The sequence below is a fragment of the Saimiri boliviensis genome, chromosome 9, assembly GCF_048565385.1.
Source record: "Saimiri boliviensis isolate mSaiBol1 chromosome 9, mSaiBol1.pri, whole genome shotgun sequence".
Classification (NCBI taxonomy): Eukaryota; Metazoa; Chordata; class Mammalia; order Primates; family Cebidae; genus Saimiri; species Saimiri boliviensis.
Genome location: NC_133457.1, coordinates 44,267,422 through 44,283,834, shown reverse-complemented (window position 1 = coordinate 44,283,834; position 16,413 = coordinate 44,267,422). Strand labels below are relative to the sequence as shown.

At 37.4% G+C, this 16,413-nt stretch overlaps 1 protein-coding gene across 3 annotated transcripts in view; it reads right to left on the bottom strand.

Moving 5' to 3' along the window:
- Nucleotides 1–16,413, bottom strand: part of RBMS3 (RNA binding motif single stranded interacting protein 3) — a 1,456,421-nt gene that overhangs the window by 827,702 nt on the left and 612,306 nt on the right. For all 3 annotated transcript variants that reach the window (XM_074405764.1, XM_074405765.1, XM_074405763.1), the window contains one exon: nt 15,524–15,697. In XM_074405764.1, the coding sequence (XP_074261865.1) occupies nt 15,524–15,697 (174 nt within the window). The remainder of the gene's footprint in view (nt 1–15,523; nt 15,698–16,413) is intronic.

Here is a 16,413-nt window from a genome sequence, read left to right as displayed (position 1 = left end):
TTTGGTATCCCTTGAGAGCCCCTCGGCTCTCAATAGCTTAAAACCTGAGCCTCAGGGTCTTAAAAATAGATACCAACCCAAGAGTATAAACTGGGAGTCTGTAAGCCTTCTTTGCTGATCCAAATTGAAATTGATTTCTTTCTTATTTTAATATAATTTGCATTTATTAAGTGATTTATAAATAATAATTCTATGTTCAGCTGCTTTACAGATATTATCTCATTAAATTCTCACAATGATTTCTTTCATATTTTAATATAATTCGTATTTATTAAGTGACATAAATAATAATTCTGTGTTCAGCTGCTTTACATATATTATCTCATTAAATTCTCACAATGACATTAAAAAGTCTGTAATTGTCTTATTATATAAAGAAGGAAGTTCATTCTGAGACATTCAATAACTTTGCTCTAGGTCAGACAGCTAGAGCAATGATAGTTGGGATATGCACCCAACTCAGACTGGTTCCGGGGTCCCAATGTTCAGCTGTAACTTGCCTGCAACTTCCTCAAATCATAGTGTTTAAAGGGCACACGTTTAACATTTGGGTATCATTGGTTTAGAATTTTGCTACCAGTATCTAATATCTGTCTGTTTCCTTAGTTCACTTCTCCTCTAAATTTTAAGCAACTTGAATATATGGGCCCTTTATAATATTGATCATTCCCTCCTTCTTCTACTCTACACCCTATTGCTGTGCTCACCCAATGCAATGCCCAGCAGAGAGCATCTATGCAATGTTTGCTGCACTGATGACACGACCTCAAAGTTCAAGAGCTTTGAAAGAGTCATTGCTGGGACTCAGCTTCTCCAAGAAGGATACATGAATACTAGACAACTGAAGCAGTATAGTCAGGAAGCAAATACATTTCACTAATCAAGTCCTGACCTCTGAAGAATTATATTTAAAAGAGTGCAAAGTTTAGGACAGGAAAACCTAGTGTGTTCTTCTTGACCATGTACAAATGAGCATTGACAAACCAGACACATGGCCGAGAATTACCGATTCTTTTAAAATATGATGAATACTTTAACATTATAATCACAAAATATCCAAATTCTTCTAAAATATTCTGATATAAACAGGAGTTGGCTTTTAGTCTATGATTCTAAAAATTTGGTTTCAATAAACCTATATCTTCTAGAAGATACCTCAGGGCATACTGCAGGAGGCCAAAGAACATAGGTCTGGGCACCTATAGCAGACACTGTTGGCTATTTTCCAATAGTCATTTCCCTTTCTTGGCACTTACAGAATCCTGACTCTATTTGGGTAACAAGGTACTAAGGCTGAACCCTGCAGCACCACACTCACTACTGTAGACCCAAGGTCCAGGCCAGATCCAGCATACCCAGAATCTACATCTGTCCCAGTAGACCTTAGTATTGGAGTAGGCCCCACAGATTCTGGCTTTAGGACTACCTCTGTATACCCAGGTTCCAGGCCAGCCTCCTAAGACCTAAAGACCCAGGTCATCCTTCAGAGAACTAGCTTCTAGGCCAACACCAACATAAACCTAACTTCCAGACTGGTATCAGTTGCAAAGGCCCCAAGCTAGTCCCCATAGCCCCAGCCCCAGGTAAGCCACAGTGGCACCAGGTACTAGGCAAGCACTGGCAATCCTAGACTCCAGACTAATTCCTGCAGACCCAGGTTTTGTGTCAGTTCTGGCATCAGGCCAGGCCCAGGCTTCTGTCTAGTCCTTGTGGCTCCAGGTTCAAAAAACTCAGCGTTCAGGCTTGCTTCAGCAGACCCAGAGTCCAGAACAGCCTTCAGTAACTCAGGTTTCAGGCCTATCCTATTCATCCCGGATGCCAGGTTCATCCCAGTGCCAGGCAGGACTCAGACTGAAGCCACATGCCAGTGGACTTAGGCTCTATTCCTCTCCCTGCTGTGATGGTCAATATTAGGTGTCAACTTGATTGAATTGAGGAATGCCTGGATGGCTAGTGAAGTATTACATCTGGTTGCACCTGTGAAGGTGCTGCCAGAGGAGACTGGTATTTCAATTGGTGAACTGGGAGAGAAAGACCCACCTTAAATGTGGGTAGGCATCATCCAACTGGTTGACAGGCAGCTAGAATAAAGCAAAGAAAAGGAGGCGGATAACTTTGCTTGTTGAGTCTTCTGGCTTTTTTCCTTCTTCCCATGTTGGACACTGGCCTCTACTCCTCCAGTCCTTGGATATCAGACTGTAGGTTCTTTGGCCTTTGGACTCTGGGATGTGTACCAGTAGCTTCCTGGGAGCTCTCAGGCCTTTAGCCACAACTGAAGGTCATACCATTAGCTTCCCTAGTTTTGAGGCTTTCAGACTTAGACTGGCATACTCCCGGCTTCTCTCTTCCCCAGATTGCAGATGGCCTATCATGGGACTTTGGCTTTTAATCAAGTGAGCCAATTCTCCTTAACAAACTCCCCTTTATACACACACACACACACACACACACACACACACACACACACACACAGGTATCATTTTGGCTCTGTCCCTCTGGAGAACTCTGACTAACACACCTGCAGACCAGATCAGTAAGTCTACCCACATGGCCCCAGTATTCAGGCTCAACCCCATATATCCAGGCATCGAGCCAACATACCTGCTGATTCAGGCACCAAAGCTGGGTTACTACAGGAAATCCAAGCCTGGAGCCACCAGGGTGCACCTACTACCTAAGGACTCCAGCAGGAAACCCACTCTCAGTCTATGTTAGAGACATGCCTAGAATCTCTAAATAAGCTGACTACTACTACAGAGGTTTCCCAGAAAAAGCTAGTCTGCAAAGTCTGGAATAAGTCCCTAATTCTTTAATACATAGACATAAATGTTAGGCAACAAGAAACACACATACAAAAGGACATAACAACACTAAAGAACACAATATTCTTCTAGATGTAGACCCCAAAAAATAGCAATACACAAACTTCATAACAAATAATTCAAAATGTTCATTTTTTAAGAAAGCTAAGCAAACTTCAAGAAAATGAAGAGGAACAACTCAAAGAAATCAGAAAAACCACAAATGACCAAAACAGGAAATTTAATAAAAAGTTTTAAAATATTTTTAAAGAGAAATTCTAGACCTTAATAATACAATGAATGAAATTTAAACTATGCAGTAGAGAGCATCAAGCAGAAAAAATAATCCGTGAAGTCAAAGACAGCTTATTTGAAAATATATACTCAGAGAAGAACAAAAGACAATGGAAAAGAAAGCTTATAGAATTTATGGGACAGCATCAAAAGAGAAAATTATGAGTTCAAGATGGAGAAAACAAAATGTTAGAAAGCTTATTTAAAGACATACTAGCAGAAAATAACAGAAAACTTTTAAAATGTGGAGAAAGATATGAATATACAAGTATAAGAAAGGTCTCCATTCAGAATCAATCCGAATAAGATTACACCAAGTTATATTATAATCAAACTATAAAAAATCAAGGACAAAAAGAGATCTTAAAAGAAGCAAGTGAAAAGAAACAAATAACATATAAGGGAGTTCCCATAAGGCTAGCAGTAGACTTCTCAGCAGAGAATTTACAGGGCAGGAGAAAGTGAGATGATATATTTAAAGTGCTGAAGTACCTGGGAAAACTGTCCTTTACAAATAAAGGACACATAAAGACTTTTCCAGATGAATAAAATCTGAGGAATTTCACTACCACCATACCTATCTCGTAATAAATGTTTAACGGAGTTCTTCGAGTTGAAAGGAAATAAAGCTAATTAGTAACACAAAAACATGAAATTATAAAAGTAATTACATAGTCAAATACAGAACACTCTAATACTGTGAAAGTGGTGTGTAAATCATTTATATCTTTAATATGAAGGTTAAAATAATAATTACTATAAATTGTAAGGAATACACAATATAAAAATATAAACTATGACATCAAATATTTAAAATGGGGCCAGGCACAGTAGCTCACACCTATAATCTCTACACTTTGGGAAGCCAAGGTGGGAGAATCACTTAAGCTCAGGAACAGCATAGTGAGATCTCATCTCCACAACAACAAAAATTCAAATGTTAGAGTGAAGTAAAAGCACAGATTTCTAATGCAATAAAAGTTATTATCAGCTTAAAATAGCCTGTTATAAATATAGGATGCTCTTTGTAAACCTCCTGGTAAGCAAAAATCTATAGTAAATGCACAAAAGAAAAACAGTAAAAAAAAAAAAGGAAAAAAAAAAAAAAAGCATACCAGTAGAGAAAAATCACTTAATCATAAAGAAAGACAGCAATAGAGGAAGAAAGGAATGAAGAATCTATGAAATAACCAGAAAACAATTAACAAACGGCAGCAGGGAGTTATTGCATGTCAATAATTATCTTGAACGTGGATCAAAAGGAAACAGACCCAACTATATGCTGCTTAGAAGATACTTCACCTGAAAGAACACACGCAGACTGAAAGTGAAGGAATACAAAAACATATTCTGTACAAATGAAGATAGAAAGACAGAAGGATTCGTAATTGTGGTAATATCAGATAAAGTACACTCTAAGCTAAAAACTGTAAAACAAGGCAAATAATTTCATTTTATAATGATAAAATGCTCAATTCATCAAGAGACCATAATAAAAATATTAATATATATGTACTTCACATTAGACCACCTAAATATATAAAGCAAATGTAAATAGATCTAAAGGGAGAAACTGTAATTAAAATGGTAGTAAGGAACTTAAATACCCCATTTTCAGCTACTGAGAGATAATCCTGACAGAAAATTAATGTGGATAAACAAGACAAACTACACTTTAGACCTAGAAGACCTAACAAACATACAGAACATTCCATCCCACAAGAGATTACAGAGTACTCTCAAGGGCACATGAAACATTCTTCAGGATAGATTCAGATAGATAATCACAAAACACGTCTTAACAAATTTAAGAAGGCTGAAATGATAATCAAGTATCTTTTCCCACCACAATATATGGAAACTACAAATAACAGGAGGAATTCCAGAAAATTAACAAGCACATAAAAAGTAAACAACATGCTTTTGAAAACTAATGTCAGTGAATAAATTTAGTACACCACTTTCAAAGAAAGCTTACCAGAGGAGAAAATCGCTTAATCATAAAGGAAGTTCGGAAGAGAGAAAGAAAATGGAACGACCGGAAAACAAGGAACAAAGTGGCAGTCATAAGCTGTCACATACCAATAATTACATTGAATTGAAATAGATTAAACTATCCAATCAAAGAGTTAAAATGGAAGAAATTACAAGGAGTATTTTAAAACATCGAGACAAATGAAAATGAAAACAAAACATACCAAAGCATAGCAAAAGCAGCTCTAAGAGTAAAGTTTATGGCAATAAACACATACATCAGCAAAGGAGAAAGATCCCAAATAAACAACCTAGCATTACACTTCATGGAACTAGAAAAACAAGAACAAACTTATCCCAAAGTTAGCAAAAAGCAGAAAATAATAAAGACCAAAGGACAAATAAATGAAATAAGACTAGAGAAACCATAGCAAAGAAACAAAATTAAGAGTTGATTTTTGAAAGAGATAAACAAAATCAACAATCTTTAGCTAGACTTAAAGAGAGAGAAGACTCAAATAAAATCAGAAAGGAAAAGAGGAGACATTATAACTTACACCATAGAAATATAAAAGATCATGAGACTATTAGGAAAAATTATATGCCCATAAATTGGATAGTGTGGAATAAATGGTACATTTCCAGACGTATGCAACCTGCCAAGACTGAATCACAAAGAAATGGACGATCTGAACAGACTAATAATGAGTAAGGAGACTGAAGTAATAAAGTCTTCCATCAAAGAGAAGCCAAGACCAGGCGTGGTGGCTCATGCCTGTAATCCCAGCAGTTTGGGAGGCCGAGGTAAGCAGATCACAAGGTCAGAAGACCAATAACATCTTGGTCAACATGGGGAAACCCTGTCTCTACTAGAAATACAAAAAGTAGCCAGGCATGGTGGTGCGCACCTGTAGTCCCAGCTACTTGGGAGGCTGAAGCAGGAGAATCACTTGAACCCAGGAGGGGGAGGTTGCAGTGAGTCCAGTGCCACCACTGCACTCTAGCCTGGGTGATAAGGGCAAAACTGTCTCAAAAAATGAAAAAAGAGAGAGAGAGAGAGGGAGGGAGGGAGGGAGGGAGAGAGAGAGAGAGAGAGAGAGAGAGAGAGAGAGAGAGAGAGAGAGAGAGGAGGCCCACACCTAATGGCTTCACTGCTAAATTCTATCAAACATTTAAAGACCTACTTCCAATCACTCTCAAATTCTTTCAAAAAATTAAAGAAAAGGGAATACTTCCACACTCCTTTTTTCAAGGCTGGCTAATTTATACTGATACCAAACCAAAGAAGGATACTGCAAGAAAAGAAAATCACAGGCCAATATCCCTGAAAAACATCGATACAAATGTCCTCAAAAAAATACTAGCAAACCAAATTTCACAGCATACTAAAAGAAAAATGCTCAAAATCACTAATCATGAGAGATATACAAATTAAAATTACAGTGAGATAGCCTCTCGCATCTACAGGAATGGCTATTATCAAGAAGACCAATGATAACTAGTTTTGAAGAGAATGTGGAGATAGGTGAACCATTGTGCACTGTTCATATAGTCACTATGAAAAAAATGTATGAAGATCCCTTTAAAAAGTAAAACATAGAACTACCATGTGACCTAGCAATCCTACCACTGGGCATGATCCAAAGGAAGCAAAATCAGTATGTTCAAGAGATATCAGCACTCCCATGTTCATTGCAGCATTATTCACAGTAGCCAAGATACGGAGTCAATCTGTATTCATCAACAAATGAATGAATAAAGAAAATGTGTATGATTGTATGTCTATATATACACACACATTTATGTGTATGTATGTGTGTATGTGTCTCCATATATGTACATGTTGGTATGTATGTATATGTGTGTGCATATGTGTGTATATATATATATAGACATATATGCACATTTGTATACATATACACACATATACACAAAATTGAATAATATTCAGCCTTTAAAAAGAAGGAAAACCTAGCATTTATGACAACATGGATGAATGTGGAGTACATTATGTTAAGTGTAATTAGTCAGGCACCAGACAAATACATGATCTCACTCATGTGTGGAACCTAAAAACATTGAATTCCTAGAAGTATAGTAGAATGGTGGTTACCAGAGACTGGAGTGGGTTGGAGGAATCAGGATGACGTTGATCAGAGGATACAAAATTTCAGTCCGATGGTAAGAATAAGTTCAATAGATGTATTGTACAACATTGTGGCTATAGTTACTAACAATGTATTAAACTCTTGAAAATTCCTGAGGGAGCAGATTTTAAGTGTTTTCACCACACACAAAAAAATAAGAATATGAAGTAATGCATTTATTGATTAGCATGATTTAGCCATCACACAATTTATACATATTTAAAACTGATATTTACCATAAATGTATATAATTACTATTTGCCAATTTAAAAATGTATTTAAAATGTTTCTAAAAATTGTGGCACAAAGTAAAATCCCCAGCTTCCTTCCTTCCTTCCTGGAACACTATGCTGTATAAATGATGGTTTGGAGTTATAGGTCTTAACTGGTTTCAAAGAGAGGAGACATCACCAACACACAGGATGGCAAAGGAGAAAAGGCAGAAGGACTCTGCCTCCTAGTTGATGTTGGTCAACTGTGACACCAACTGTAGAAATAGTTAGTGTTCTAGTTACTATCTGAAAAATAAACTATCCCAGGTTTAGTGGCTTAAAACTACAGCCATTTTGTTATGATCACTGTTTCTGTGGGTGGGAAATTTGGATAGGAAACAATGCAAACGATTTGTCTCTGCTCTGTCATGCCTAGGGCTTTAGAGGGGAAGACACCGATATCTGAAAGCAGCTCAGATAGTTAGAGAATGTCATCGTCTGGAGTGTCTTTCACACTCATGTCTGACACCTCAAAAATAGGCCCAAGAAACCACTGCACAGAGAACCTACATATGGCTTTCCATGTGGCTTGGGATTCCTCATTGCATGGCTGTTGGAAGAGTGTGGTGACGGTGTCCAGAGAGAAAGCATTCAGAAACTAAGCTTTTCAAGAAAACCAGACAGACGCTGCATAGCTCTTTCTAAGCTAAAAGTCACATTGCATCACTTCTGCCACAGTCTGTCAAGTAGAAGTGAGTTACAAAGGCCAGCCAGTTTCAAGAAGAGGGCTTTGAGATACTATTTCTCGCTTGGGGAATGACAATATCACATTGCAGAGAGAAATGTGGAATGGGTGGTATTATTGCAGCCATCTTTGTCAAATATAAATGTCTACCCCTACATCCATCCAGGCTTTTTTACTAAGACAGTTAATATAAAACTTACCATTTGAAGCCACTGTCTGTTGGATGGTCTGTGATGAGTAGGAAAATAATTTTCACTGATAAAGTTTCTTAACCCATCTTAAATGAAGACAACCATGTTATTATCTGCCTTGTATATTTAGTCTTGGAGATTTTTGTTGGGAGGAAACATGATAACCTTAGATGTGCTACACAATGAAAGAGATACAGGTGTGCTGAGTATCTAATCTCTTGGCCTTTGGAAAATTTAAGCAGATTTGGGGGCAGCTAGAGTTGTGAATTCTGAGCAGCTCCTTTCACTAAGAGTGGCCTCCATGTGTGAAAAATGAAGTTTAGGAAAGCTACCATTGAGCCAAGGTCTTCAAACTGTTCACATATGCCTAGAAGAATTTTGAGAAATTACGTGCCCCGTATCTCATTTTTCGGTTATCTAAAAATCTCATAATAAGTTTAAATAATTGCAAAAGATATAAGTTCCAGACTATCATTCTCCCTTTGCACAGGGATAGGTACATGGCTGGAAAAGACTAGAAGCCCCATTGGTTTATGGTACTTGATTAATCATTACACGAGGCATCTCCTTTGGTGGTGCTCTCTGGGGAGATTTAAAACCCTGCAGCAATGGAGCACAGTAAGATTTATGTGCAAGAAATATGCCTTTTTTTTTTTTTTTGTAAAGGGCTGTGGTAGGGAGACCATATATAATTTAATTTCTAAACCTAAACACTTTTTAGAGTTGAGGGGATATCATTAATTACTTCTGCTAGGAAAAAAGCATAAACTAGGAAAACTGGGGAATATGTTGACCTTAGCTATTGTAATACTGGCAAGTTTTCAGGCAAATCAGTTTGCAACAGAGAATCTGCAGTATCTGGAGATCTGTTCATTATATTTTTGAAAACTATTTATTTTCAGTACTTTTTGAAAAGTTTTCCATAGCTCCAAGAGTTTAGGTAGACCTATTGTTAAGCTAGTATAGAGCACTACTGATTGTTAAAGTGTGGGTACACTTCCGCACGTTAGTAAATAGAATAAAAATAATTGGAATAACCAATGAAAATTAATAATCCAAATTCCAGCATTTGTGTATCATTTCAGAAACTACAAACAAGTAAGCTGTGATTCCAAGATATCTTTCTGGCTTAGGCATTAGAGGGTGGAGATAGGGGACTTGTGACAGAGGATTTGCTATTTATTTGCAAAGTTGGTGGGTAGTCTTGAGGCATAAGATTCCTCATGTAGAAGACAGGAGACTTGCAACCTCTTTCTATCTTTTCTACGTATGTCTAAAAAAAACGGTGTGTCCCTGTCCATGGGGAAAATCACAGTCTGGGCTGAGGAAACAGCTATTCAGGCCATGGATATAGGCAGTTAGCATGGGCATAGACAGAAAATGCCTTTACTGTGGACTAATCATCCTTCTGGTAGGTTTGGGGAATCCTTGATTCATTTGACAACTTAATTCTTGGTGAAAGGCAGTTGTCTCTGTGCCTTGTAAACAAGATTCTAGGGAGGGAATCTCCTGGAAACCTATTTAATGACTAAAAGAGAGACTCTTCCAGCAAGACAGTGCTAGGGTTGCACCCTTCTTCTTTCAGATCTTTTTTTGAAAGAGAAAATTAGTACCATCCTTCCCACTTTTCCTCTCTGGTGTGCCTGCTATTTTCTGGAGGGATAGACGAAGGCTTAGAAGACTCTACCACCTGCAGGCAGCATGAACCTCTGAGCACATTCCTGTTGCTGTTCTATTTTCTTTACCTTTTCTTTTCTTTACCTCTTTCTGCTTTGACTCACTTATTAACTGGGCTACACTTGGGCATTGTCTCCTGATTAGCGTCAATGGGGTGCAAAGCCATATCATACTTCCTCACTGGAAAAGGAAGAAAAGATACACAGGCTCCTGGCCTCAGTACCTAGGATCAGATCATCCCCATCTACTTTTCCTCTCTTTCTCATTCCCTTTTTCTTCTTCTCCAGGTCCCTAGGATCATTTAAATTATAACAGTTTCAAGTGTGAGAAGAGAAAGGAACAAGAGTGGAATAGATGCAGGGAGAGCAGAGAGCTAGTATGAAACAGACGGAGTTATCATTTAGCTAGGAACACAGGTGTCAAATGAAAGACCACACCAATACACTACTCCACATATGCTATTTGGAAACTTGAAGAATAATTTTTGGAATAAAATATGCTATAAATAATATGACTAAGAAATTCATATCACGTATTAGTAGCTTCCTTGAAAAATAAAAAGTACTGTCATATTTAATATTTGACTTAAATTTTATATTATTGCATTACTTGAATATTTTGAAAATTACTTTTCAAAATATTGCCACTTTTTGAATATTATCCAAGTTGATGAGGGCGTTCTAGATGCCTGGAAATTGCATCTTCATTTACTAGTGCAGTAAATAAAACACTGGTAAGGCTTTAGTCATCCTGTCTTTGTATTTTCTTTTAACATATGTTTTGGAGTAGTTACCAAGGGGATAGTTATCATCGACTACATTTTAGAAGTGGAAAACAGTGGATTTCTGGAAAATCAAACTTGTATTTGTGAGTTTAAATAATTTTGAATTGCCACAGGGATTTCATCCTCCATCATTCAAATAATTCCTCTCATATTATCTCCCTCAGTAAGATAAGCCTCATTAATTTCAGGAAGCCCCAAATACTTACCTAATGACTCAGAAATTCGTCATTGAGTCATGGAATATTATGATCACAGTAAAGCGAATAATGGTTCACAGAATGTCTATGACCTAATCCCCAGAACCTGTGAGTGACTTCATGTGGCAAAAGAAAATTTGCAAATGTGATTAAGTTAGAAGTATTTAGACATGGAGATTAGCCTGGATTAGCCGGGTGGGTCCTTAAATGAAATCACAGGCCGGGCGTGGTGGCTCAAGCCTGTAATCCCAGCACTTTGGGAGGCCGAGGCGGGTGGATCACGAGGTCGAGAGATCGAGACCATCCTGGTCAACATGGTGAAACCCCGTCTCTACTAAAAATACAAAACATTAGCTGGGCATGGTGGCACGTGCCTGTAATCCCAGCTACTCAGGAGGCTGAGGCAGGAGAATTGCCTGAACCCAGGAGGCGGAGGTTGCGGTGAGCCGAGATCGCGCCATTGCACTCCAGCCTGGGTAACAAGGGCGAAACTCCGTCTCAAAAAAAAAAAAAAAAAAAAAAAAAAAAAAGAAATCACAAGTTACCTTGTAAAAGGGAGGCAGAGAGAAATTTGACTATAGAGAGGGAAGGTGATATGAAGATGGAGAGAGAGAGATTGGAAGATGCTATGCTGTCTGCCTTGAAGATGAAAGAAGGCCCTATAAGCCAAGATTTGCAATGAATATAGCTCTGGAAGCTGGAAAAGGCCAAGGAATAGATTCTTTTCTATAGCCTCATGAGGGAGTACAGCCTTACCAACACCTTGATTTCGGCTCAGTGAAACTCATTTCAGACTCCCAACCTTCAGAACTGTAAAAGATAGACATGCAGTTTTTAGCTCAAAGTTGGTGGTAATTTGACAGCAGTCATAGAAAACGAATACGGTGAGGCACAAAAGGGGTCTGAGAAAAACCTTACTTGGTCAGGCAGAGGCCTAACTGCATTCTGAGATGAAATCTCAGATTAAATCTGAGAATAAGTCTCAAGGTTACCAATTTCAAGTTAACTAACCAGACATTCGTGACATATCAGGATTCCTCAGAAGCCGGGGAAGAGAAGAAGAGGGAAGCTCTTTGGGTCATATATACTTACTAGACAAATACCGCATTGGCTGACACCCTTGTAACTCCAGGAAATCCAGTTAAAAAAATTGGAAATCTTCAATCAAACCAGTGACTTGGAGAAAAGGGCATGAGTCTCACAAGGCAGGCAGAGCATTTATAGCTCCATTAAAGGCTACTAAATTATATGACTCAAGAAAATCACTGGGAATCTATTCAGACAAGAATTCCATTTCTGTGGTTTTAACCACAAAACCTCTGTGGATCTTAGACTGCACAGCAACTGTGGAATCCACTCTCACATTTTGAAGCCCCAAATATTTTTCTTGCAAAATGGACTCAAGTAAAAACTATGAAATAGTCAATACTTCTGCATGTTGTCTTGCAAACCCAGCCCTCAGAGTCTCCCTATATTGAACCTCTGGTTTATTTTTAGATTACATCATTCCTTTCACGAAGCAGTAGCAGAGTTAAATGAGCAATGATCTCTGAGTCAAGAATTTAATGCTATCTGATCAGGCATGGGAAGAAAATTGGAAAGAAAGTTATAATGTTGGAATAATGAAAGAATGCCAGGTAGGCTTTAAATTTGATCCTCAGAGTGTCCTTGAAATCAGAAATGTAACACCCATGACCATTTTTTAAGGATTTTCTAATCTTTTGCTTCTAGTTTTCTTATTTGACTCACCTGACTCACAGCAGTGGGACAAAAGAAAGTATCATCTGCTGGGCTTTGAAGCGCAAAAAGTAGATAGACAACCTGCAATTTTCCTGGTGGTTTTTAAAACATGACAGCTCCTATGTTTCCTCCTACCCCCAGACATAAAATCGAGTATCCTATAAATGCAAATATTTCTCTAAAGAGTAACATGCACATTTAAACTAAATGATTAGCAAGGGTTCTATCTGGGTTATAATCATGTAATTGTCCTCAGCATGTGTATACAGACACAGCGATTTAATGTCAAAGAGCAATATAATACAATGGATAAGAATAATAGTGAGAGGCTAGACAGCCAATGTTTCAATCTGAGGCCTCACTTCTGGTTGCGTAACTTAGGGAAAGATACTTAATTTTTCTGATCTTCATTTCACTAACCCTTAAAATGATAATTAATAGTACCTACCTCCTAGGGCTGTTTTGAAAAAAGAGAGAGAGAGAGAGAGAGAGAGTGTGTGTGTGTGTGTGTGTGTAAAATGCATGTGAAAGTGCTTTGTACACAGCTTGAAAGACATTAAGTGCTCAGTTAATACAAGCTACTTTTAGAGGACTTAGAAGCCAATAAGAATATGAATTGAAATACTTTATTAAATTACAATTTGTCATCTTCTGGCTTGACAAACAACTACTCAAGAACAAACTGATGAGACATATTAGATATGAAACTGGTTACTAAATAAAAATTTAGGCAAAATAAATGGAACTTGTTTTTTTTGATTATACAAACAACGTCCATATATTTTGAACATGAAATGGATCAAAGACCATTACAAGAGAAAGTGTTTGCTTGCAGTCACACATGTGTGTAATACTCTCCTAATTTGACTCTGTGCTTTACTTCTTATTACTCTACCAGAAATTTTCCACTTACCAGCCAGACTGAGTCCTAAAAAAATTATGTCATGTCATTTCCTTGCTTAAAACACTTCAATGGTTTTCCATCACAGTTAAATAAAATACAAACTTCTTACGGCTATTACAAAGTGCTACTGTTCAATCCAAATAAAGTGGCCCCTGTGTCTTTCTCTGACTTTATCTCTCTATTCTCTCCTAAGTTCCAACGGCTTTCTCCCTGTATAGGGAACCAGGCTCATTCCTGCCTCAGATCCTTCACACTGATTCCTCTGCTTAGAACGCACATCCTCCCAAACTCTGCCTAGTTATGTCTCTTTTTCATTCAGATCTTGGATAAAACCCGGCTTAATGAATGACGAATTGGTGGACCACACAATCTCAAGTAGCCACCCAGTTGTTCTCTGTTACTTCAATTTATTTTAAGTCTCTCTGTAGAATTTATTTTGCTTAGCAAATAACATTGTTGTATAATTTTCTTTTCTGTTTGCTTCTTTGTATCTATTTATAATATTTATTTATATAATAACTAACTTCTCCATGTTCTAGAACAGAAGTTCCATAAAAACAAGACTTAGTCCTTTGTTCACTCTTGTGTTTATTTCACCTAGAAAAATACTAAAACATATTAAATGGTTAATAATGCTTAATAAATTGTTAAAAGATAAGTGAAAAGAAAATACGGTTATTTAGGTTCAAGTAATTTCAAAATGGTTGTTAACACTATCCTTGTGCATATACCCTGTACACGTCCAATTAAAGGCCGAAAGTTTAATTATTGAGTTAAAAGTATGTGCAAATTCAAACTTTGATAGTTATTTCCAAATTGTCTGTGAACAAAGTCAAATGAATTTACATTTTAAGTGAATCTCTCGAGTCTTCTTTTAAGTGTAATTATGACATGATATTTGAGACGCATTCTGTCAACTTATAAGCCCTGCGTACTTTATAATTCCATAACCTTAAAATGCCAACAGGATAGCTGAAGTCCGACAGATCTTCTGAATGAAATGGCTGCAGAATTCATGCCTACTGTGACTCACCAATTAGACGATTGGCTATGAGAGGCATGTGTGATTCACTTTCAAAGGTCTTTCATTTTCTGGGAGTCCTGGGCATGTGTTCTTAGCAATAAAGAGAAATCCTACTAATCAACATTGCTAATGACGTTTCTCAAGTATGCAAAAAGTAATTTGCAATAAAACAAAAGTTTGATTTCATGAGGGCTGAATCGAAACATAGAAAGACATACTGGTGAAACAGGTACCCTATTCTAAAAGGTCCTCAAATTCCATGAATTAATTTTTCCCTTACTAGACGTTTATTTTCCTGGCCCTTTTGAGTCATCTAAGCCAACAACCTCAGATGTCTGTGTAATAATAACTGGAAAATACCCTACTGATGAATCTATTTCCACATATTTATGTCTGTATAAATAAGTCAGCAAGGTCACTGATGAAAGTGGGGGCATCCAGGATCTCCCCCTCACTAGCTTCTCTATGTCATTTTGAAAGACACCCTGTCTCAGCACAAAAGCAACCAACTAAATTCATATGCAACAGTCAGAAGGAAACCAGAAGAACAAAACTAGAGATATACATGCATCCAGTCTCTACACCAACACTACATCTTAGAAATAACTTCTAGTGCAATATCAGTTTTCAGCGACAATCATCCAAACACGTTACTTAAACACTTAAAAGACTTTTTAAAATTCTTATCTCTTTTACTCAAGAGCAGCATATTCTTACCCTAGAAGAGTTATAGCATTAGAAAAACAGCCCAATTAATAGATACTGACTCTAGATTCAAAATGTAGCTGCATAAAGCATCTGATTTTCAAAATACAGAGAAATGAGGTACTTACAGCAGGGTGTCCAGTACAGTAGGTATAGCTGGCATGGGACTGGTAGTGCAGGCTTGCTCTTGGAAAGGAGTAGGTATTCCAGGCTGGTTGGCTGCTGTTCCACTGGGAGCTGAAGCCAGGGCTCATGGTCACTCGTGACTTACTAGTTTGATAGGCTCTCACTGTAGAGCTAGACTATCAAAAAAAAAGAAATTCAATGTGAAGATAGCTCTTTATTATACCTGATCCAGCAATATACCATAGCATGCATTCTCACATATGACCATGGCACAGGACTCAACTGATTAAGAGAAATGGCTGATGGCTTAAGAGGATGCATCAAATACTGTTCAAATACTGCAGCAAATGCTGTTCTGACTAGGATAAAAGTATTTTCTCACTATTTGAATTTTGACTGGATCAGAAAACACAAAGCCTCTTTGAAATTGATCTTATTGAAAACTGTTTTTTTTTTTTTTTCCAGCTGCAAGATGCAACTCCAGTCTTCAGAAATGAGATACATTTTAGTGGTGATACTGACAGTGATATTTTCAATTAAATAAACGACCTTTCATTATAGTGTTCACCTTAGAAATTTACCATTAGATTCATCTGAAGGCACTAAACAAAAATCTTCGTTTACAAGGATTGGATTAAGGCACAGGTTGGTTCTCAACTCCAAATAATTCTTAAATTCCGTGAGTCTATTGCTGTCCTGGGAGACATCAGCAGGAATCTGGTCACATTTATACACGTCACCATTCTACTTTCTAAAGACAATAAAATGGTGAAGGATTCGAAATCATCATTCACCCCCAACCTGCTCTACCAACATAACTGAAAATAGGAGTAGGAAAATACGAACTTTTTACAAGTTAAATATATCTGGTTGTTCATAACTGTGCACAGGG